Here is a 26179-nt window from a genome sequence, read left to right as displayed (position 1 = left end):
GGCTGGGAGCCGTCCACTGCTCTATCAGGGACATTAGCCAGACTCTCTTACTCTGATGGGCACCTGTTCTGGGTTATCAGCACCAATATCTCTACATACTACTCAGGCATTGAAAGTGGATGTGCCTAATCGTTGCTGACCTGTCGTCACCACTACTGCGCCATAGTCACAGCGTCGTTCACATTGTCAACACCAGAGGGAGCAAGAGAAACACGACTCCTGTCATCAGGAGACAGCAGTAGAAAAGCATCACCAGAATTAATATAACAATATAATATAACCACCATTGTTCACATTATCAACAGCAGTAGGTGGCATATAAACACTAGTGTTATAAACACAGCCAGAGAAACACTAACATTATCATAGTGAGAGCCAGAGAAGCAGCACAAGAACTGTTAAAAGCACCAGGAGGCACAGAAGCCACAGCAGCTGCAGGATTAACAAACACGTGGAGTAGTGAAACCAGATGGTTCACACACATGTAAGTGGGTGAAGAGCTTGTGCCAACCATCGCATCTCTATCATATGTCTATTATTATTACCATTAGCATTTGCAAATATACTAATTAGACATGGGTTTGTGAAACGGGGGGCGGGGGCTGCATGACATCTTGTGACAAAGACGCACACACAACAATAAGATTGTTGATTTGTGTATCTGTGCATTCTCACAGTTTGGTGTTCCAGGTGCTGTATGTTGTTTGTTTCTAATTCCCTGTGTTTGCGATACATCATGTTGTTCTATTTGTGCTCTATCATCTTATTATGTTTCCTTCTATTTTCTCCTACTGATGGTCCTGCTACACATATAATGCATTAACTGACATCGCACTAATAGAAATCAATAAATAAGCAGATAAAAGAAACACATGAACAAGAGAAGCTTATACTGACGTTGTAGAGCTCATCGTGGAAAAGCAAAGTGTGTTTGGCACAGAGAGCATTCAGATCATAAACCTGTCTGCAAAAGCTGCCTGACAGGAGGTCAAAACACACACACACACACACACACACACACACACACACACACACACACACACACACACACACACACACACACACACACACACACACATGTGTCTCATCCACCAACACCATCATGCAGCCGCTGCTGCTGCATGATGGTGTTGGTGGATGAGTCATCCACTCCTCAGCACATGACATCATGAATCACTTAACCCCTCTGTAGGCAGGAGAGCTGCAGCCATTATGCTTTTCTCTCTCCTAGTAACAAGGCTAGGCACCTGACAGATTCGCTTTTTTGTATTCTTCTGTTTTTCTTTGTCATCCTATTTATTTCATGAGCTGAAATTCATTCTTTTTCAGGGTAGCCTACATTTTCACCCTTATACTTCAACCTTATATCCCTCCCATCTGTCTGTTTCAGTTACTGGTTCATCCATGCATCACATGGAGCAAACATGAATCAGTTTGTCACACACACGTGTCAGAAAAGGCATCCAGTGTGAAGTCTTTGCTAAATCAAACATGTGGATTCAAAACAGAGTCGTCTATACCAGATCAGTCAGGGTCCAGGTTAACAGTGATGGTCTCCAATGCCATTGCCCAACAGGTTGCTGGTGAAAAGTGCTGCTGTTGGCTGAATACAATATTGACATAGGAAAGGGATGAGGTGTGATAGGAGGCAGTGAGAAAAAAAGAAAAGGCAGGAGTGTGTAGGTGAGAACAGAGACTAAATGACTAGTAGAGGGGGAGTGCAGACTGATGTGATGGAGATGATGGCAAACAAACGATAAGTCAGGCTTCCAGCATTGTAGCCTCCATTTCTACACAACGTTTCTACAGTAGAATAACTGTGGTGATCGCTTTAATGTGTCTTTGGGCTGGTTTTCAACTTTGTTTGTGTTGAATGAATATGGTTCAGAGACGGTGACACTTACCAAAAAACAGAAGGTGGAGAAGGAGGTGAAAGAGCACAACATGTAATTATTTTTATTGGAAAAATTGAATAATGAGGATGGGCAAGATTAAAAATGAGTATATCAGAAGGATATCTCAGGTTGGGACAAGACAAGAGAGGTTTACATTGTTCAACACGTGCAGAGGAGAGACAAATCATGCTAAATCAGAATCAGAAAACGTTATTGTTCGTTGCAAAGTAATGGAAATTTGTTTTAAACTTGGTTTTCACTGTATAGAAAATAATACAACAACAAAAAACACAATATAAACACAGCATACTGAGATTAATACATAAAAATTATCTCTTTTTTTAAAAAACAATATTTTTAGTGCTTTTGCAACCACATACAAAGATTTGTTTTCACAGTAATATGCCGCAGTAGTAAGAACACCCCCCCCCCCCCCCCCCCACACACACACACACACCCTCACCTCCCATCCCTGCTCTCACCCAAGCATACATCAAATAAAAACACATGAAATGTGCACACATTAGTATATTATGTGGCATTTATACATATTGAAGGAAACAAAAAGAAGGGAAAAAACCAAAAACAAAAACAAAATAGCCCAAATGTACCCAATGCCCAAACCTGGAACCCTGCGTCCACATTTCCTGGTACAAATAAAGAATTTTTCCAAATAGGACTAAACCGAGAGAGATTATTCTTAATATTCCTCATTTCTTTTACTGTAAACCAAACTTCAATCATGTTTCAGACTATAGGATTATTTGTTTCTTTCTTTAATTGTTTTGGCTGTGCAGAGTATAAGTACAAGTTTAATGGCATTTTAAGAGAATTTGTTTCCATCCCCACCCAAGAAGGGATATTTTGGGATGAAAAATAAAACATTATTGTCCTTAGTTGAATAGCCAGATAATGCCAGTAAAAGTTGGGGGCATTTCAACCCCCCTGTGTCGAAGGGAAGATGCAACAAAGACAAGCAAATGCGGGGACGCTTCTTGTTCTAAATAAACTCTCTGATTACAGTTTTTTCTGAATGCTTAAACCCTAACTGTGATTCCTGTAGCACAATCTCTAAAACTATTCAGACTTATAGCAAAACCACTCACTGAGTTTGCAAAACTAAAAGCACAAAAACTGCTTTGCACTCAGTTTGCAATTTTGTAACACACACTTTGCAAAACTGTAGGCACAATTCACTGCACAACACTCAATTACCAAATTTCCAACACACTCCTAGCAAAAGTATACACATGTATGGCTATCATTAACACTAATTTGCCAACTGTCTGGCACACTTTCACATGTGAAAACTTTTTTAGATAATTAGTTCATTTTGCAATCAGCCTAAGCACTATAATACAGGTAAGCTGTGTGTGCGGAGTACAATGGAGGGAGCAGAAAGAGTGAGAAGTAGAGGAGGCCGAGGAAGAGGACGTGGAGGTGAAGAAGTAGGATGAAGAGGACGACAAGGACAAGGAGGAGCAAGAGGAAGACGAGGAAGGGGGAGAGGAAGATGAGGAGGGGGGAGAGGAAGGGTAGGAAGAGTAAGAAATAGAATTGCTGATGACATCAGAGCTACAATAGTGGACCATGTAATCAACCGTGGAATGACCCTGAGGGTAGCTGGCCAACGGGTCCAGCCTAAACTGAGCCGCTACACTGTAGCAAGCACCATAAGGACATCTTGAAATGAGAATCGGTTAGTACAGTCACTTCGCACAAAGATTTGTAGCACTGCCGTATGCCAATGAGAAACACACCAATACCATTGATGTAAAAATACTGAAATTGTTACTTTACAGAGTTGCTAGATGACCAGATGCTGGGGCAGAGGAAGCATGTTCACTGCAGACCAAGTAACCCATATAGTCATTATGGCGATTGCAAATAATCCTATACTTGGAAATAAACACTTGTGTTTGTTTTGATGTGTTTGAATAAACACCAGTACTTGAAGTTTGGATCCCTCTATGCTTATGGATCTATGACAGAAGTATGAGCTCAAACTGACATAGCCTACCTTGTGCACAGAGAAAGCAAAAGCCAGATGTGTTTTGTATTCATACCATCAGTGTGCAGTTGGCGCATTATGTGCTTAGTAGATGATGGCTTGTGTGTACTGTTTGATACGGAAACACCATTTTTACGAAGGTGTGAAGAGTTAATCTAGCTGTGTTTGCTTTTGCAAGAGAACTACAATGTTTTGATTATTGGGTGACAGGTTTTCTTATTTGTGTGAAGAGTTTTGCAAAATTAGCCAATAGTTACAAAAAATGTGCTTAAGCAATCAGAAAAAACTGTAATGATGCTAGATTGGTAAACAATCCAGTAGGAGGAGCCAGTGGGACATTCTGAAACATTCATTTATTTTAAGACCACTTATCCTTCCAATAACAGATGTTATTATAAACTTATACAACGCTCCAGATCTTTAGAAATTTTCTGTAGAATTGTATTATAGTTAAGAAGCACCACATCTTTTAGTGAAGGAACTATTTTAATGCCTATAAGTGAATTCAGAATTAACAGTAAACCCAGATATATTCTGACTTACGTTTTGACTATACCCTTGTTTAAGTAACATTAATGATGGTTTTGTTACATTTACTTTATACCCTGAGAAGGCCCAAACTGGTCTATTAAATCCTTTTACTGCAGACGCAGAAGTTTTTAGCTTTAAAAATAAAGATTTTTAAAAATAAAATGACATCATCAGCAAATAAAGCAATTCTATGGTCCTGTCTACCAATCTTAACACCTTGTATTTGTCCACTGGTGCTAACACCTATTGCCAAAGGTTCAATAGCTAAAAGGAATAAAGGTGGAGAACCCTGCAGACACCCTCTTTTACAGTTTTTCTCGATTGCTTAAACACTATAACCAGGCCTCTAAACTAAAATTTCAAAACCGTAACGCTACTGTTCAAAAAGCTCACCCATTTCCCTGAACTATAAACACTATTCCCTGCTTTGACACATGACTCAAATTTGGTGAACTGTTACTGCAAAACTCTACACACAAATCCCTACATTTTACAGTGCTTACACCATGTAGTCATTTAGAAAGCACTAGCATGCAATAATGTTAACTTAAGTCAGCATAGCTTGAGCTCAATTAGCACACAATTAACCAGGTGGAAACACTAGGAGTCAAAATTTAGCACACACCAATCAGAACCTGCGATAGATAGATAAAAGGGCCAAAGTCAGCTCATTCAGGTTTGAAACAATGGATCCAAAGAGATGCAAAGGAAGAGGACGTGGTGGAGAAAGAGGACGTGGTGAAGGAGGTGGAGAACGACGGCGACAAGGAAGGGGAAGAGCAAGGGCAAGAAGACAGTCAGTCTCGGATGAAATTCGAGCCACTTTAGTTCACCATGTCCTTGTCCATGGGATGACTATGAGGGAGGCTGGGCAACGAGTACAACCAAATTTGAGTCGCTTCACTGTTGCCTCCATCATCAGAACCTTCAGGGAGGAAAACAGGTAGGTGTACTTGCAGTAAGACTGCTTTGTACAGTAACGTTTAAGTTACTGAACTTATGTGTCTTGAGTTTCAGTATGTTTCCATTATTTGCCTGTAAAATGAATGTGTGACAGTTACAGTAATGAGTGCTTCTATTTTTGTAGGACACAGAGACGACCACCTGGTGGAGGCAGGTTAAGGCTTTTGTCGGAGGAGCAAGAGAGGGAACTTGTAAACATGGTAATTGCAAATAATGTAATCCGCCTGCAAGAGATTCAAAGGAGAGTGATTGAGGATGATCATCTTTTTCGAGGCATAAATGCCATCAGCCTCTCCACATTTGACCGAAAGAATCAATTCCGGATGAAACAGGCATACCGAGTCCCTTTCGAACGAAACTCTGACAGAGTGAAAAACCAACGTGTGGAATATGTTCAGGTATGAGTTTTGATACTGTATAAAGTATTGTGTACCATCACAGCATGGCAGTTTATGCTGCCATTTCAGCACTCTTGAACTGTGGTTCAGGGTACCGATTGACTCTACTGTGTTATGTGTTTTGCAGAGAATCTTTGAGATTGAAGGACGGCCTGTTCCCCATGAAATAATCTTTGTGGATGAGGCAGGTTTTAACCTGACCAAAAGAAGGAAAAGGGGGAGGAACATAATTGGCCATCGGGCTATTGTAAATGTCCCTGGTCAGCGTGGGGGGAATGTCACTATGTGCGCAGCCATCAGCCAACGAGGGGTACTCCACCGCCATGGCGTACTAGGACCCTATAACACTATGCTTCTCCTTGCTTTTCTTGATGGTTTAAGACAACATATGTTCCAGCTGGACTACAGGGAACCAGCACAGCCAGAGCAGCCTCACTACGTTGTTGTGTGGGATAACGTCAGCTTCCATCGCGCTGCTCTGGTTCGTGACTGGTTTACCAATAACCCAAGGTTTTCTAATATCTTTCTGCCTGCATACTCTCCCTTTCTAAACCCGATAGAGGAGTTATTTTCGGCATGGCGGTGGAAAGTGTATGACCGAGAACCTTATGTCCGTGTTCACCTCCTTCAGGCCATGGAAGAGGCCTGCCTAGACATATCAGTAGATGCATGCCAGGGGTGGATCAGGCATGCAAGAGGATTTTACCCCCGCTGCCTGGCTGGGGCCAATATAGCCTGTGATGTGGATGAGATTCTCTGGCCTGACCCAGACCAAAGACAAGATGCTGAGGTGGGATAATGTTTCTGGTGTGTGTTGTACTGTATAGTACATGAATGACAATGTGCCACTGTACATACATTGGTTGCGTCTTTTGTGTTTATCATGTGACAAGGGTTTTGAAGGGGAGAACCATAAGCAACCTATTTGTTTTGGAACTATTGTTTTGAATTAATTGTACCAGTGTGCAAAACTCTGTTGTAGTGTGTGTGTTTTTGAGGGCTTGTGTTTGATGTCTGAGGGCAAAGTTTGGTTTTTCAGCAGGAGTGAATAGTTTTGGGTGTAGAGCTTCATTTTGACCTGGAAATAGGATGTTTGGGAAATTGAGTGAGATGTTATGGATTTGTGTTTACTGTTGTGAGGATATGAGGCGTAGTTTCAAGAAATGTGTTTTAGCAATCGAGAAAAACTGTAATGTCAAATGGTTCAGAAATTATCTCATTAGTTAGAACCTGAGCAACAGAATGACAGCTTGATCCAATGCAAAAATGATTTACCAAACCCAAATCTAACAATGACATCAAAGAGATATGGCCATTTGATTCTATCAAAATCTTTCTCCATGTCAAGCGAGGGAATGGCTGTATCTTCCTGTTCACTTTGATTATGAAGAACGTTGAGGACTCGTCTTACATTATGAAAACCCTGCCTATATTTAACAAATCCATTTTGATTCAATTCAATTTTATTTATATAGCGTCAAATCACAGCAACGGTCGCCTCAACAATCATATGACCCCCTATGAGCAAGCACTTTGGCGACAGTGGGAAGGAAAAACTCCCTTTTAACAGGAAGAAACCTCCGGCAGAACCAGGCTCAGGGAGGGGCGGGGCCATCTGCTGCGACCGGTTGGGGTGAGAGAAGGAAGACAGGATAAAAGACATGCTGTGGAAGAGAGACAGAGGTTAATAACAGACATGATTCAATGCAGAGAGGTCTGTTACAGTTTTTTCTGATTGCTTAAGCACATTTTTTGTAAGTATTGGCTAATTTTGCAAAACTCTTCACACAAATAAGAAAATCTGTCACCCAATAATCAAAACATTGTAGTTCTCTTGCAAAAGCAAACACAGCTAGATTAACTCTTCACACCTTCGTAAAAATGGTGTTTCCGTATCAAACAGTACACACAAGCCATCATCTACTAAGCACACAATGCGCCAACTGCACACTGATGGTATGAATACAAAACACATCTGGCCTTTGCTTTCTCTGTGCACAAGGTAGGCTATGTCAGTTTGAGCTCATACTTCTGTCATAGATCCATAAGCATAGAGGGATCCAAACTTCAAGTACTGGTGTTTATTCAAACACATCAAAACAAACACAAGTGTTTATTTCCAAGTATAGGATTATTTGCAATCGCCATAATGACTATATGGGTTACTTGGTCTGCAGTGAACATGCTTCCTCTGCCCCAGCATCTGGTCATCTAGCAACTCTGTAAAGTAACAATTTCAGTATTTTTACATCAATGGTATTGGTGTGTTTCTCATTGGCATACGGCAGTGCTACAAATCTTTGTGCGAAGTGACTGTACTAACCGATTCTCATTTCAAGATGTCCTTATGGTACTTGCTACAGTGTAGCGGCTCGAGTTAGGCTGGACCCGTTGGCCAGCTACCCTCAGGGTCATTCCACGGTTGATTACATGGTCCACTATTGTAGCTCTGATGTCATCAGCAATTCTATTTCTTACTCTTCCTACCCTTCCTCTCCCCCCTTCTCGTCTTCCTCTTGCTCCTCCTTGTCCTTGTCGTCCTCTTCATCCTACTTCTTCACCTCCACGTCCTCTTCCTCGGCTTCCTCTACTTCTCACTCTTTCTGCTCCCTCCATTGTACTCCGCACACACAGCTTACCTGTATTACAGTTTTTTACAGTCGCTAACAAGCGCCTACCCATACTTCAGATACTTTTTCTAAACTCTTAACACAGACCCACACCTACAAAACACAATTGGCCAAATGGATAATATCCTTCCCAAAAATACACTTCGTTAAATATATACTAACTCCTCATTTCAAAATTAGAACACATCTTTCTCTGCACACACTAACTGTACAAAAACACTATAAATCTGACTCAAAATGAAATTAGTCTGTCAAAGAATAACACTTGTTTTCACTTCACAAGGTACATGCAGTCAATCAAAGTACACCAGGTTTCAAAATACTGGCTATTATTGACATTACAAAAACTGCATAGACTTTTATGTTTCAGTTTCACAGGTATTTGCATGCGAAACATGCAATCCACCATATTGACACCAGAAATGTCTTGGTTGGTAACTGTATGTCCACATGTACAGTAATGTTCACATTCAAAAGCATTCCAGTAAAAAGCAAACAAGTTTTTGTTTCTTTACTGTTTACCACAGGAGGTACAGTAGAAACACGGTATGATAGGACAGAGAAAGTTTTACAGTATTGCTTACAGTGAACAAAATATCCATGAAACACACAAGAGCATTCTGAACAAAAAAACAACAGCAAAAAGCCAAGATAAAAAGGGGGGGGAGGGGGAGGGGGGCTAAAAAAAGGCAAAAGATTTGCATCTAATCTCTGCGATCTTCAGGGTTAGGCCACATGTTTTCATCAACATCACATCTGATGTTATCCAAGTCGATGCACCTGGGATAAAACCGCCTGGTATGTCGGATCCACCGACATATCATTGCAGAAGCAGAGGTTTTTATACTGTATCTAAGGTTTGGAATATTGTTTTTGCTATTGTGGGATGTTGTGTGTTAACATTCGTAGATACTACAAGAACAGTCCATAGTTTTGTTGGGAGGTATAACTTGTCTGTTAAGAAAATGTAAGCATTGTGGAAATGTGTTCACTGACTGCATATTGGGTGAACACGACATGAAATGTGTGAATGGTATGGCCACAACAGACCGATGCTGTGCTAATTGTGTTTAGAGTTTTGCAAATGTGACAACTGTTTGGACAAACGCTTGTTAGCGACTGTAAAAAACTGTATAGTGCTTAGGCTGATTGCAAAGTGAACTAATTATCTAAAAAAGTTTTCACATGTGAAAGTGTGCCAGACAGTTGGCAAATTAGTGTTAATGATAGCCATACATGTGTATACTTTTGCTAGGAGTGTGTTGGAAATTTGGTAATTGAGTGTTGTGCAGTGAATTGTGCCTACAGTTTTGCAAAGTGTGTGTTACAAAATTGCAAACTGAGTGCAAAGCAGTTTTTGTGCTTTTAGTTTTGCAAACTCAGTGAGTGGTTTTGCTATAAGTCTGAATAGTTTTAGAGATTGTGCTACAGGAATCACAGTTAGGGTTTAAGCAATCAGAAAAAACTGTAACACATAGTGAGTGAGAAAGGTGACTGGAAAGGAAAAACTCAATGCATCATGGGAATCCCCCGGCAGCCTACATTTATTGCAGCATAACTAAGGGAGGATTCAGGGTCACCTGGTCAGGCCCTAACTATATGCTTTAGCAAAAAGGAAAGTTTGAAGCCTAATCTTAAAAGTAGAGATAGTGTCTGTCTCCTGAATCCAAACTGGAAGCTGGTTCCACAGAAGAGGGGCCTGAAAACTGAAGGCTCTGCCTCCCATTCTACTTTTAAATACTCTAGGAACAACAAGTAGGCCTGCAGAGCGAGAGCGAAGCGCTCTAATAGGGTGATATGGTACTACAAGGTCATTAAGATAAGATGGGGCCTGATTATTTAAGACCTTGTATGTGAGGAGCAGGATTTTGAATTCTGGATTTAACAGGAAGCCAATGAAGGGAAGCCAAAACAGGAGAAATCTGCTCTCTCTTTCTAGTCCCTGTCAGGACTCTTGCTGCAGCATTTTGGATCAGCTGAAGGCTTTTTGAACATCCTGATAATAATGAATTACAGTCGTCCAGCCTGGAAGTAATAAATGCATGAACTAGTTTTTCAGCGTCACTCTGAGACAGGATATTTCTAACTTTAGAGATGTTGCACAAATGGAAGAACGCAGTCTTACATATTTGTTTAATATGTGCGTTGAAGGACATGTCCTGGTCAAAAATGACTCCAAGGTTCCTCACAGCGTTACTGGAGGCCACGGTAATGCCATCCAGAGTAAGAATCTGGTTAGAGACCATATTTCTAAGATTTTCAGGGCCGAGTACAATAACCTCAGTTTGATCTGAATTAAGAAGCAGAAAGTTAGCGGCCGTCCAGGTCTTTATGTCTTTAAGACATTCCTGCAGTTTAACTCATTGGTGTGTGTTATCTGGCTTCATGGACAGATAGAGCTGGGTGTCATCAGCATAGCAGTGAAAATGTATGCTATGTCTTCTAATGATGCTGCCTAAGGGAAGCATGTATAATGTAAACAGAATGTATGGTCGACAGTAACGAACGCTGCACTGAGGTCTAGCAGGACAAGCACAGAGACGAGTCCACTGTTAGAGGCGCTGATCGTTTGGAGAAAGTAATTATTGAAGTGAGCTAAGAAAGATCAGTTGGAGAATCTAATTGGAGAGTCTAAATAAATATCAGCAGCCCTGAAATGAGTCACTTTTTTCGCTAATGGTTAACATTTTATTTGTGACAAAATTCATGAAGTTATTGCTGGTTAAGGTTAAAGGAATGTTTGGCTCAACGGAGCTCTGACTTTTTGTCAGCCTGGTTATCGTGCTGGAAAAAAAAACTATACTGGATTAGTTAGTTTTACTTTTACTCCCTACATTTTTAACCAAACATCTGTACTTTCTACTCCTTATATTTTCAATGCTCCTAACTTTTTGTTTGAAGCATTTCAGTTGTTATTTCACGTCACATTGGTCCTTCATCAACATCAAACCAATCTGAACCTGTAACTCATGAAAAGCAATCCTTTTTGTGTATTAATGACCAGCAGATGTGGCATAAAAAGAGGTAAAAAACAAAATAAACAAACAGGCAAAACTATCAGGGGTTAAAGTGAATGATTTTTTGGTTTGTTTGTTTGTTTGTTAGCTCTCAGTAGAAATAATCGTGACGTGATTAATTTCCTCATGATGAATTTTTAAAAACAGATGTTCCTTCCTTTTCTTTGTTCTACTTAGTTGACTCACGCCGAGTGCATTTACTAGAATTAAAATTTAGACTAAATTAAATTTTGTATTCCCATCTACAAATTTTATTATTACACAAGGTTCACTTTGCACAGCTGGTAGAGATATCCTCAAAAGAGCTACATTTTCACTTTTACTTGAGTAAAGAAGTTGAATCAGTACTTCAACTTTTACTAGAGTATTTGTCAACAGTAGTATGTGTAGTTCTATTTAAGTCTGTACTTTTGCTACCTCTGCTGAGGATCCACAGTATCCACACTCATACGCAGTGAAGATGTAAAACCATTAACAAGATAATGATATACACAAGATGATGCATGCAATTGAAGAAAAGAAAAGTGGAGGAATTAAAAGTAAGCACTTTCTGAAAGTTGTCTACCGTAATGAAATGAATTCCTCACTGCTGTATAATCCATAATTGTAAATGTGAATGGTATTAGGAAATGACCGGGCAAAAGAGGATCTTTGGAGAATATTGTTAGATGTTCAGGTTTTATGCCATTTGTCAGAATAGGTCTAGAGTGTGAATAACGTGGTGGATGGTTTCTTTTACACATTTAAAAAATTCAGTTGAGTCTAATATTGGAAATAGATATAAAATGTATTTAATCCCACACTGAGGGAAATTAGATAAAAAGTCAGAGAAATCAGAGTAAGGTCCAGGTGGATGATAGATAACAGCAGCAAAAGAACTGGCTTTTGAGTTTTCAGGTTTGGTTGAAAAATGCATCAGGCTTTCAAAACTCTGTCTGGTCTTTAGTGTGGAAGATTGCTGCCACACCCCCTCCTCGGCCTGTGCTTCGAGGATTCAGACAGTTAGTGTTTATTCATTATCACTTATGTTAGAGTTTGTATTGTTGATTGTCATTTATGCTTAGAAATATTTAACCATATATGCTTAGAGGTGTATAATCACTTGTGTAGTGATAGGATGTGTGATCTTTAGCAGGCCGCAAAGGCTTGGTGTGCATTCCAGGAATGCACACCTACATCCTGGGAGCATGGGAGAGGTCGTACCTTGTTTAATTGTGTTATGGTAGGATTAACGTAGCTACGTCTGTTCTAGTCTAAGTGCTTTTTGTGTATAAATGAACTGCTGGACTTCCTTACTGTGTTATCTAGGATGAGGGGGGGTCTACCCTCTTCCTGACCAAGGATGTTTGCTTGTGTGCTTTTATGACCCTTTGATCAGCAGTACCTCACACACACACACACACACACACACACACACACACACACACACACACACACACACACACACACACACACGGGCAAGGTACTCTTTGTGTGTATGTAGACGTCATATGTTAATGAACCTATGCATATTCATGTAACCTAAGGACAGGACAGTGGTACGGGAGAACGGAGGAGAGCAACTGGGGCCAAGCGAAGGAACGGCGTTTGTCCGGTTCTCTCCCGTGCACGAGTAACATGAAGAAGCTTGCCTATCCATCTCCATAAAACCTCTCTTGACATGTCTAGATGACATTAAAGCTTGGTTGGCTCGAAACTTTTTAAATTTTAATAAAAAGAAAACAGAAGTGTTGGTGTTTGGACCCAGTGGTCCCTGTGAGTCCTCCTCTGTTGTTTTAGGATCCCTGGAAGTCTATTTTAAATCTGTTGTTACTGACCTTGGTTTTAAGTTGGACAGTGATTTTAAATTGGACAACCAAATCAGAGCAGTGGTGAAGTCCAGTTTTTATCATTTAAGGCGACTGGCAAGACTAAAATCTTTTCTTTCGAGGCAGCACCTTGAAACAGTGATCCATGCTTTTATTTCTTCCCGCCTGGACTACTGTAACTCACTTTATGTGGGGGTCAGTCAGTCATTGCTCTCACGTCTGCAGCTGGTTCAAAATGCGGCTGCACGACTCCTAACAGGAACTCGAAAAAGAGAGCATATAACCCCCGTGCTGGCCTCTCTGCACTGGCTGCCTGTGTCTTTTAGAGTTAATTTTAAAATTCTTATGTTTGTTTTTAAATGTCTACACAGTCTTGCCCCGCCTTACCTCTCTGAGCTTCTTCATCCCCACATACCCTGTCGGTCTCTCAGGTCAGCTGACCAGCTGCTCCTGGAGGTACCGAGATCCAGGAGGAAGCTCAGAGGGGACAGGGCCTTCTCTATTGTGGCTCCAAAATTATGGAATAATTTGCCCATGCATGTTAGAGAGGCCCCTTCACTGTCCACTTTTAAATCACGTCTTAAAACCCACTTTTATTCCTTGGCTTTTAACCTCAGTGAGACTTAGTTTCTTTTTTAATGCAGTAGTTATTTAATTAATGATTTCACTCTTCTTTTATTTGTTTTTTATTTATATCTCATGTAATTTTATTTTACAGTTCCAATGTACAGCACTTTGTGTCAGCTGTGGTTGTTTTAAAGTGCTTTATAAATAAAGTTGATGATGATGATGATTTGTGTCTTGCTTTGCGGTGTAATCATATTGCCTTCAACGTTCCAGCGAATAGGTTTATGCTACAAACCTATCAACTTACATAATCATCCTGATGTAAACAGGTTTCTGTAAGGTAGAATAATCAGCATGTTGATCAATTATTAATTCATGTACTAACAGGGACTTAGAAGACAGAGAGACTTGCACTGTTTTACTCGTTAGTGCAGTATGTTGTTATATTGTTTTTCCTTTCATTTTCTGTGGATTTTTGTTTTTTGGTGGTCGGGGACCAGACACAGTCTCTAAGGGGATGGGGATTTGGGGGACAACAGGAGGAGAGAAACTGCAAAGAAATTTGTAAGACTGCAACCCTGCTTCCTGCTCCAGAAGGTTACAGAAATAAGAGCTGCTCCATCCAAAGTGGATGGATGCCATCTCTCCTAACAAGACCAGGTGCTCCCCTGAAAATTTCCATAGCAGGCGATAGCTTCAGTGTTGCCTGCTCTGGCCCATGCAAGACAATTCACTACGGTTGCTGGTGTCTCTGTCTTCACGTCTCAAAACAGAATTGGTAATATCCAGTTTTTTCCAGAGCAGAGTAGCTGGTGTGGAGTGGTTGGTCGTGCACTCACAGAAGATTGTCGTGGGGGCTCTTGTCAGGCCTGCATCGGCTAATCCACAGTGTTACTTGTGTGGGTTTTTTCACATAGTTGGGCCCCAATGAGACCCTGGACAAGCACATTCTCTTGGGGCTACATAGGATAAGTGTAGGTTTTCCCAGCCTCAAAGTCCATCCATATATGCATACTGCTGGCCCGCACAGACATGTATGTTGGGAAGTAAGACTGCAGTTCTCTATTGAGCTGCTCATGATTATGATCATACTTCAACCAAATTGGACTGGCACAAATATGGTCCAAGCGAGCACAGTACATCATGCATTCTGGTAGCAGCCCGAGAATGATCTTTACCGTCCTGGTTGAGCAGTTTATTGAATCTAGCACTCTTTTCAAGACTGAGAACACTGATGAATACACAAAGGCAGTCAGTCAGGCACTCAGCAAACAGACAGTAGGGAAAAGCCTATACTGATATTCACTGTCGTGATGTGACAACTGCAAGCTCACCATCAGAAGTGTTCAGCTTTACTTTGGTCACCAAAGTCACACATGTTGCCGACCAAAGTGTCCAGGTTCGATGAGATGACGACTTTGCTGTTGCTGTCTCTCTCTCACAGTCTCTTTGTGTCCAAAATGAAACATTTTTTTTAATAAAAATATTTTTCTTTATTTCTTTATGTGTAGTAAAATAGTAATTGACATGGACATTTACATCCAGCAAACACATATTTATTACAGCGGTTACAATGAGTTACATCTAGAAAGAGCGTTGGTAACACTCATTGCATACATGACGCAAACAGTTAGTAGTAGGTACACTGACGTTTTTGTTTCATTCATCTTTAAGATTTTTTTATACTTTTTTCATTGATGCATAAATGTCTTTAAAAAAAGTTGTTTTTCAGATGCAAGTATACATAAACGTGCAGACATTGTACCCTCTACTGTGTCTCAGCCCCTTTCTTTATTAATAAGCCAAAAAGAAAAGCATAAAAAAAGCAACAAATCATTAAAAATGACAAAAGTTCAGTTCATTCTTTTTGTTACTCGTAGCTCATGGTTACTTTTTTCTATGACACTTTCAATGCCAAGATGCTGCGCTGATACCTTGATGATGACAAAGATGAACACCAACAAGCCAAAGTGGAAAACCTCTTTTCGATTGGAAAAATAGAAAAAGTAGCAAAAGAAAGTTTTTATTGATGAATTATTATTAGTATCCATGTGAAAACGAAAATCAGGCTGTACAAAGTTTCTTTTTGTGTCATTGTCATTGAAAAATGTTTGGAAATGTGGAGCAAACATAAACATGAGCAAACTGTTAAGATGGTGAGAACATTTGCATTATGCACTTTAGTCTGACTGACCACACAAAGTGCTTCACACCAAACCTTACCATTTTACTCTGTTCTTGCATTGCTTTATTCCCTACACTTACACATTTGATCTGCATTTGACCTGCCTTGCATTCGTACTTTGGCAAATTTAGAACCAGTACATGTATCATGTATGTTTTTCATTGTGGGATTCTCGCTAATTAGGAGATTTGAAACTAGAGCCTTCTTGATATGAGGTGAAGGGATGTTACTAAACACTGAACCACCATTACAGGAGAGTTTTCCTATAATCAACATTTGGATAATGGGAAAAATAAGCCGAATTAAAACTGAATTTAAAAATGACAAATTAAAAAAAGAACGAATAAAATAAAAGTTTAAAAAAAATGTGTGAAACTGGGATTTCAGAGCACTTAGTGCCAACAACACTTCTTGTAAAATAGAAACTTGTAACATTTACTAAAAAACTACAAAGGCCATCTTGCTTAGAAAAGTAATGTATTAAATGCAAACTGCTGCTTCTAAGGAATCTGTTGAGAGTGACTGAAAATGTAGAATTATTCTTTTGCTTTTAAATATCTCCATGAAAAGATCAGTATGGCTCCACCATTACATCCTCCTCCAATAGCAGGACGTGTAAAACACTGGACTGTTTTCTAGCCAGGGTTTGGCTGAATTTGTTATCACCGTAGCAACAAGGTTGTTGAAGTTATGCAAAAGAATGAGTCATCCAAGCTATTATATTGGTGGTAGTCTGGCTTTTTGATGCATTATGTTTTATTATAAAGAGCTTTGGTGGATATGTGTGAGTATACATTCACAGAAACGTGCTTTCCATCAAAAATTTATCCTTTTATATGAACAATAAAAAACTGATACATTTACATAAACATGTGGTCATTTAAAAGATAATTATAGGGAGTGGCTTTTGATTTCTAAGAGGTGATAGTGAAAGAATGTATGGACACCCTGCCTTTGGGGGCTATTTCCTTCCACTGAGGGGGGACTTTTGGTATCTTTTGGCCAGGCATAATTTTGAGGAAACTATTTTAATTTGATAATTTTCAAATTTTAATGCCAAAACTATCATTCCTGACAGTAGAGCCAACATGGGAATAAATGTTTTCAAATTCATCTGACTGATTCTGAAAAAGGCCTTCGGTACAGGTAACAGCATATTTAAACATCCTCCTTTGTTGGCATTTTAAAATGTCCATATAGAGAATGTTGTCAAGAAAAGTTAAAGGATAGCAAAGGAAATGAGTGCAGTTGTACATCTTTCATCCGTTTTATCCAGACCACCTCTGGGGAAAAGTCTTCTGTGGTGTCCTTGTCTCAATCATAACCAATCAAAATGATTACAGGAAACTTATTACATATGAAAAACCACCTAAATACTTTAACATAAATAAATACACTCTTTTCTGCTTGTGGCTCTTCTTCTTCTCGTCCTTCTTCTCATGTCTGTACTCAGTCCATCATGTATGGCTTCTTCATGGATATCTGCTGTATGTATTTCTCCAGATCATCATAGTTACTGTCTGGCTGCTTTCCAGCCACATAATAATCTGCAGGCGCTGGGGCTGAGTAATACAGCTGCTTCTGCTGAGAATGGATTCTGGGAAGTGGATGTAGTTTGGGGTTGGACGCTGGCTGAAATGTCCAAGGGTACAAAGAGAGAGGGTATCTGGTGTAGTAAGACTTCTGCTGTTGGCCTGTAGGGGGTTTTCTCAGCTTAGGTTGGACCCAGCTGTTGTATCGCCTTTTGGGAGAAAAAGCATAAACATCATCCACTGAATGAGTGAGGAAGTTGTTGAGAGTGAGAGCGGGCTTAAGGATCAAGTAATAGGGTTTAAGTCTGGGTGCAGGAGGAACATAGATGGGGTAGCCTTTGTAGGGCTTCTTCTGGTAGTAGGAAGGATAAGTGTGGGGGAAAAGGGGATAGTGAGGATATCTAGTCCAAGCAGCTTTAGGGGACGTGAGCCAGAGGTCCTGTTTGATCGGCACAGGAGGCTGGGCCCAGATATTTTGATTGCCAAGCTGAGGTTTTGCAGGTTTGTTCCAGAGATCCTCTGATCTTGTTGGATTTTTCTTCTGCAACCAAGTTTTGAGGAAATGAGCTGCTGGAAATGGTTGGTTAGAGGCGGGAATGTCATTTTGATTGCTTGAAATCTGTGATTCCGATGAAAATGGTGAAGATATGGGGGATAAAGGTCGTCGCCAACCTGATATCACGTCAGGCGACAAGTCTTTCTTCTTCTTCTTCTCCACGTCACTGATGATGTCCACCACATCATCAGCAGGGAGGTGGAGCTTGCTGGAGATCTCTATAAGCTTGTCAATGGTCTGAGGATCAATATCGTCTTCCTCTGTGACTTCCTGTTCTTCATCAGACCTTTTATCCTCTGCAGCGCTGGAGAGAGAAGAGCTGTACTGCTTGTTCCCGTTATTCTGTTTGACCATGTACCGCAGCAGCATGTCTGAGGCAATATCAGCTAGCATCTCCTCCTCCATCTTGGCTCTTTGTGCCTCAGCTGCCTGTCTCCTCATCTCCTCCTGCTCACCTTTGGCCTGAGCCTCCTCTTCCTCTGGACTCAACACCTCCTCATCTTCTTCCTCCTCGTCTGGATCATCATCTTCCATCGTCTGTTCTCTTGGAGCCTGGAGGTCTGCTGAGTTATGATTACTGTCATCAAATTCATCCATAAAATTATCTCCTCTGAACTTTGGGAAGCTGAGAGCTTTCTGCGTCTCTTCTTGCCATTTAAGCTTTTTCTTAGTGATAGCAAGGTCACTGCCTTTATTTATGGGCATGATGTCGTTGTAGCTGTAGTCTCTGCTTTCTCTGTGACTTTGCTCAGAGTCTCCTTCCCTCTTAATGGGCACATTCAAAGCAGGGAATTCCTTCATCATCATCTCAAGACTTTTTAGCTCCTCAGGGCTGAGCTGTTCCTCCTCCTCACTACTGGCTTGATCAGGGCTGGTTGATCCCTGCTGGGAACCAGTACTCTCTCCATTATCGCCTCTTCCATCTGAGCCAGTGGGAGGCTTCTCTCTTGCTATTTCGACTGTGTGGCTTGTAGTACGACTGGTCACCCTCTCGGTCAGCTCCTCTTCTTTTTGTGCTTTCTTCCTCTCTTCCTCTTCCCCCGTTTCCTGCTCCTTCCCCTGTGTCGCCATTAGCAGCTCTAACTCTTGTCGTCCGTCTCTGTCTCGGTCTGCTCCCTCAATCGTTCTCAATTTTCTGTATGAATCTTTGTTTTTATATTCCTCTTTCTCTGCCGTCATCTCTTCTTCCATTCCATCACGCCCCTCTCCTTCGCTCATTTGCTCTGCTTTTGAATTATTCAGTGCCTCTAGTAAAACTGCTGCTAGTTTTTTGGGATCAACATTTTTAAAAAGCTCTTCTTCATGCTCTGCTTCCTCTTGTCTCTGCATTGGCTGGCTTTCTTCACCACCTATATTCCTATATCCAGACACAGTCAGCCCTGACATATGTTGGTATGGCTTGTCAAGGGTGCTGAGAGGATTGGAGGTGGACAGATGGAGAAAGTATGCTGCTGTCAGAAGAAGCAGCCGTATTAAAGCACTTGAGGGATTATGGTATCTAGTCATGGCTAGCCAGAACAGGACTTTCTGTGAGCGGTGAAGGAGATCAGAAATCCCTGGAAAAGAGAAGAAACAGAATCAAATCTTCACTGAGAATGCAAGGATGTATATGTGGGTTTGATGAGTGAATGAGTGAGTACCACATATGACGGCTAAAGCTTGTTTTCTATCTGCAGTTAATCACAACTTTTAGTGTAACCATGACCGTTTCTTCTCCTGGTGCTTGACTAGCCATTCCACTCCTATCACACATATTGCTCCCATGAAAAGATATTCTAAAAAATGCATACTGTGTTTACACTTTAGTAAACCTTTTGTCCCGTTTCATTTTATGAATTTGAAATTAATCTCATTAAATCTGTTACTTTTATTAGATGTCACCAAAAGTTTTGGGAGCTGACACGTAGGGATGGAAACTGATGAGAGCTGAGTGATGCAGATTCCATTGTCAATATCACTTATCAATTATCAATTCTTGTTGGAGCTATTTATTCTTTTTTTATTACTTTGAAGTTTGCTAGGGGTTGTTGTTGATTTACATATATTTTTGGGTTATTTTATTTGTAGGTTTATACTTCTTTTATTGTTTTGTTTTGTTGTTTGTTTTGTTAAGTCAGCCAGGAGGAACTGTAGGGCCATTTCCTTTAAATGAAGGCACTGGTAAGTGCACGTGGAACTGATAGGTGAGCAAATTTGACGAATCCAAGGAACTGAACATCTCGAGTCCCATCCCTACTCCTAGAGTTGTTCACAAAAAAGAGTTGTAACATAAGTTATAACACACAGGGACCTGAAGTGAACCTGAGAGTTAAAACAATGAAAGTGTCCATTGTCTGCACTTTTCATGATTTACATTTTGCTCTTTGAAGTTTTTTTAAATTCTCCTGTTCTGGTGAACTCTGATATTGTTCCCTGCTCTCTTCTGGCCCACTTGCTAACAATCAACCTTCTTCAGAAGTCCAGCTCCAGTGACAAGCAGTAAGGATCTTGGAGGACTGCACATCTCCTGAAGGTAAAAACCTTTCTCCACCCGCATCCAACCGAATTGTAGAGTTGGGCGGATTGATCCAAATATCGATAGCATCGATACCAGATCGATACTAGCACGATTGGATCAATACTTTGCTTTTATCCTTCAAGTTCAGTATGTGGCCCGCTGAACTGTGTTAATCATTTCTTTGGAAAAACTAAACCTCAAACACGCACTCTGAAAAACGTGCAAACTTTCTGTGCTTTAGATTCAGAATTTTTTTAATTCCAAGTCTCCAAAAACCAAGTTTGAAAACATGAAAAGCTGAAAGGTGTGTTTTGTTGTGTCAGCTAATTATTGTGGAAAGTAACAATCACAGTGGTGATTAAAATGTGTTCAGAATTTGCAAATTGAGAAATCATCTCATAAGTCATGGCAAACTATTCTCCCCCAATTAGCTGCTGAGTAACTTCAGCAATACTGGCCCTGTATTTGCTTTGTATTGGATCGATACCAAAATTTGTAGTGTGGCACAGAAATTCTGTGAATGAGGGAAAGTGTGAACGTGAAATTATGTGACGCTATAATTTGAAATACAATAACACATGAATAACACACAAATCCTGCGTGAAGCAGCCCAGACGAGGTCCTGACAGACATTGACTGATGCGCGCGCGCACACGCACACGCGCGCGCACACACACACACACACACACACACACACACACACACACACACACACACAGGGAAATAGGAAAGTGGAGACAGAACACAAAACAAACAGAAAACAGAAGCTCGCGCAGTGAGGACTGAGGGACGTGACGCTGTGCTCTAGCACTAGAGCAATGTTTCCGTGCAACACTAAGAGCACAGTTGATTTTCACTTTCTGCGTTTTCGCGCGCGCGCATGCGTGTGTACCTGAATCTAGTGTAGGAGTAACTAACCAAGGTAGTTATAGTTAACTAAACCGGGCAGAGGAGGCGTGGGTTTTCACGCACGCAAGACGCGCTACCTGCAGTCCTCGAAGATCCTAACTGCGCGTCGCTGGAAGCGGATGATATGTGACTGCTGAATGTTGATTGGTTGACAAGTGGGCCGAAATAGAGCAGCGAGCGATAGCAGAAGCAGAAAAATAGTGAAAAAACGTAAAACATGATCAAATAAATCATCTCTCAATGTCGCTGCTGCTGACGCGCTGCTCTGCTTGGTGCTGCAATGTTGAACCCAGAGTGCAACAAGTGAAATATCTTGAAATCCGCAACAACCAAACCGGTGCGCATTCACTGCCATGCCGTCTTTGGAACGGGTAAGACGTTTATCACACCGAGTCGTTTACACCATCAGAAAAAGCTGCTCTTGTTTTCAGAAGCCACCGCCTGCCTGCATCGCCATGTGCCACATGCAGCAGTTAAACACTGTAAAAATGCGCAGGAACAGCAAACTCAAATGTATTTTCTAAGAATACCTAAACAACCAGTTGTACGGTGAGATTTTTTTATCCCTATTAAAGCAAAACAATTCAAGTTTAATGTCATTTCGTTCTCAGCTAATTACCACAAACCTTTTTGTTTGTTAAATCACCCAACAGTTCTATCAGTATATTAGTAAATAGTTGCTAAAATCCTTTTGTTTTTAGTTGCAGTAAACACACTTCGGAGATACAGGAACAGCATATCCTGCGGTGGAGGCTGGGCTGTGCCAAAAAAGGGATTTCACATGTTCTCGTGTGTTGTTGTTGTTGTTTAATGTCTAATACATGTACTTATATTCGTGAGTAGACTGTACTGAGCAGGATTTATGAAGAGGCTTTTGAAGTGTCTTCATCACTCTGTGTAATTGTACCCATTTTGTCATCAAGCCCTTCCTTTTTGGTTACTTCAAGTAATTTTATCGAACGGTGATGCTGAGATATGATTGGCCTATTTTTGATAGGTTTCAGGTCAACAAGTTATTTTTAACCGTTTAAATGTAATCATTGTTTGGCACAACGAGATGACTCTGTTGTTTGCACTGTTGCAGCAGGTCACAGTTCCCAGAAAAGCAAATAAACATGAGCATACAGCCACCTCAGACTCTGTTCGACAGTAACCTCCCCGCAACTCGCACTTCACATGTAAACAACATTATCTCAGACTAACATGGACGTCAGTGTTATGCAGAGACAAAAGGTTGCCGTTGTCTCTGTGGTTTTTAATGCGAATGTCCCCGCGGTTACAGCTTCAGTCTACTTATTTTACAGTGCAGTTGTTTCAGTCTAGGATATGATTGCTGGAAATGACGATGATTGAGATGATGTGGCTGAAGATGAGAAGTAGGAGGGGTTGTAGGAGCAGACACGGTTGATTATAAACAATGAATTTTGACCACATCAAATAACAATACTTTAAGCTGCCATCAGTGCACAAATCCACTTCAACGTGACGCCTGACTTACGAACCGCCTGCGTGTCCGCAAAATATTGACTGGGGCCTAATTGATTTTTATTCAATAAAATCAATTAAATGTGCCACAGTTTGGGACGAACATAAATACTTCCGATTCATCTACTAAACCTCCTCCAACCCATCACACAGCAGGCATTACCACCTTTTTCTGCATTTTCTATATATTTTGCACATTTCCTGCGCCTCGCTTTGCTTTGACTACAAAGCTGTAGCGTGACATCATAATTTTGTTGCAATATTTCAAACATTTATGAGTATTTCTAAGAACGCTTATATTAATGAGCAACAGTACTTCTTTCGGAGAGCACAAGGTTAAATGCTTTAATGCAAAATAAGTTGCCGCTTACTTGCAGTTCAGTGTGTGCGGCGGGGGAATTCCTGCTTTCCCTCCTCGTCACGTCACACAGCTGCTGAAGTCCTGCAGTCATCCACTCCGTGCTCGTCGTGACGCGTGCCGTGTTGTAACGTGCTGTTAATCCTTGTTACTGTTATTGTTGTATGTCGCAGGGTTTCGGACTCTTCGTGTGCTCCTATCACAGGAGTCAGAACCTAATTCGTGTATTTTCAGGACTACGGACAGAGGCTGCGGCTGTCTTCTACCCCCTCCTTCCGCACACACGTGATCCTTGCGTCAAGGTCCCCATTGACGTCAATAGACTGGATTTCATTCATAAGATTTTTCTGCACCCCACCGACCTTATCTTATCCCTCCTCCCCTATTGTATCAGACCAATTAGCTGCAGTGCTGCTGTTGAATAAACAGAATATTCGTAATTCATGGTGCAACCTCAGAGAGCTGGTCCAAGCTTTCACGGGCAAACCGGAGTGCAAGAGGGAACATTTGGGGTTTTCTTTAGACATAGACACGCTTATTTCTGCGGCTGTCTCACGTTTGTGTGCCATCAGAGCTTAAGGATGCTGTGCACTGGTGTGTGACAATGGAGGCAAAAATAGCTCTCCTAATAAGCTGTGAAAGGGCTCAGTTTTAGTAAATAAATACATTTATTTTTCATGGATCATCATCTCCATCCTTCTGTTCACTGGTGCAATTCTGCATTCATCAGCGTCTCCAGTTTTGTGTTAAAATGTCTGGTTAAAAGTCCACTGCCCTCGCTTAGATATTTCCGCACTGCTACAGCTGCATCATCTGAACCTTTCATTCAGTGGTGCTGGTTTCAGTTATTGTGCAAACGTACAGTTTTTAAGTTTGGGGAAACCTGCAGTCAGCTGAGACATCATGTTCCTCCCACTGAAAACATCCAGATGAACAGAATCAACTTTTGGGGAGCTTTTCTACTCTTCATTATTTTCATAGTTGCCTCAACTCCCTCTTAATAGTGTATGAATGTGTGTGTGAATGGGTGGATGACTGGATATGTAAAGCGCTTTGGGGTCCTTAGGGACTAGTAAAGCGCTATATAAATACAGGCCATTTACCATTTAATTAATCTTCTGCACTTCCTGTTTCCAAGCGCACGCTCTCTGTCTAGCCAATTCATAGAAGTCAAATTCTCCTTCCATACTGTCCAATCTCACGTGCAACACACTTTTTCTTTTCCACCTTTCTTTTTGCAATGCACGTGCCCTACCAGTGTTCCTGGCTACTTCTCCTTCATCTCATAGACTGTCCAACTTTTTTATTACCACTTTTTATTTGCATAACACCAAGTCACAACCGTTGCCTCACGGTGTCGTTATGTACATTTACTTTTAATACCATTGATATTTGGACTGCTTTTCTCCATCATCTGCCTCCCTTGGTCACATTGCAATAAGCTGTTGATGGCTTCTCATGATGCATCATCATGGATTCATAATCTTCATTTAAATGCTTGCTCACAGGGGGTCACATGATTACTGGAGTTTTCTGTTTTCTTTATACTCTATGTATAGTTTCTTCACCTTCTAATATAAAGTATTTGCTCAAAGAGGCTCGTCTCGTTTTCTCTGTATTATTGTAAAGTTTTTTGCTTACAATATAAAGAGTATAAATCAGCTTGAAATATAAATGTCAAAGAATAAAACTGATGATGTGCCAACTAAAAAATATCCAATCCAATGTTTGTTCAAAACGTATCATCACTCAGTGATCACCACGACTACATTTTCTCTAAATAATACAAGATAAAATTCATCAGTTCTCAAAGTTTAGCTCTGTCAGTTAACCTTTATTAACACCAGGTGAAGAGTTCCTGTTATGAATCTGGATGACAAGCATAGTTTTTGAAAGTGCGTAGACTAGTCTTCTAGTTTTTTGTTAGCAGTTTAATCTCACTGTGGTTGGGCATGCTAGTCTTTACAGGTATCTCTGCAATATATCAATGCAGGAAACCCGCAGTCAGCTGAGACTGAAGATGTCACTTGGATGAAGGACGAAACATTTCTCCATCTGAAAACGCTACGTCCAGATGAACAGAATCAACTTTTAGTGTATCCGCACCAACAATCACACCCAAGGCCAATTTGGAATCACCAATTAACCCAGTGGTTCTCCATCTGTGGGGTGTATAGCTACTGGACGTGCACAACTAGTGAAATGTGAAAATAAGAATGTTTTTTAGGTAAACAACAGTTGTCATTGTTCTGAACTTTACTAAACTTGAAACCTTTTCTTTTACTTGCCAGTCAGGGTAATTATTATAATTCTTAACTATTGGGATTCTTATCTAAGTTAAACTGCGCCATTAAAGTTTTAAGTTGCATCTCTATATATTTCATATAGCTCCACTTGCCACACAGATGCATCTGTATGTGCAAGGGTGTGGATTTCTGTGCCACTTTGAAACTGGTGTGTGGAGTGACTACGCTGACCTGTCGTCAAATGACAGAAGACTACAGGATATTTCTGACTGCTGGACCATTCAACCTAGAGCCTAATATAACTGTACATTTGGAGAGACATGAAAAACATTTCCCCCTTACCCCCACCAACCCACCCACTGAGTGCTTTTGACTTTTACACAGGAAAGAAGAAAAAACAAAAACTGGACCATATAGTAGAACTACAGATCTATGGTAAATAAATAAAGAGCAAGTTCCATCACTTATTCTTTTACAAAAAAGGTAAATAAACTCCTAATGTGGGCCTTTTGGGGTTTTTTTCTTTATATATTTTGGCCACACATTGTGGAATATAGAGGATTTTGCCCAATTTTACACTGGACTGAATCA

At 40.6% G+C, this 26179-nt stretch overlaps 1 protein-coding gene across 1 annotated transcript; it reads right to left on the bottom strand.

Annotated features, from left to right (window-relative positions):
- Positions 1-15360: 15360 nt before the first annotated feature.
- Positions 15361-23607, bottom strand: LOC143416596 (uncharacterized). The gene is made up of 2 exons (XM_076882014.1): positions 23356-23607; positions 15361-19649 (listed from the first exon to the last, which is right to left on the bottom strand). Exon 2 carries the CDS (start codon positions 19597-19599, stop codon positions 17455-17457), a length of 2145 nt encoding a protein of 714 aa, XP_076738129.1. The 5' UTR covers positions 19600-19649; positions 23356-23607; the 3' UTR covers positions 15361-17454.
- Between the last annotated feature and the right edge of the window lie 2572 nt (positions 23608-26179).

This window comes from Maylandia zebra, linkage group LG3, assembly GCF_041146795.1.
Source record: "Maylandia zebra isolate NMK-2024a linkage group LG3, Mzebra_GT3a, whole genome shotgun sequence".
NCBI classification, from domain to species: domain Eukaryota; kingdom Metazoa; phylum Chordata; class Actinopteri; order Cichliformes; family Cichlidae; genus Maylandia; species Maylandia zebra.
Note: the sequence above shows the minus strand (reverse complement) of the source record. Positions and strands in the feature narration are given on the sequence as shown.

Excerpts from the sequence above, each read along its gene's own strand:
- LOC143416596 (XM_076882014.1), bottom strand. The coding sequence starts at position 19,599 with ATGACTAGATACCATAATCCCTCAAGTGCTTTAATACGGCTGCTTCTT.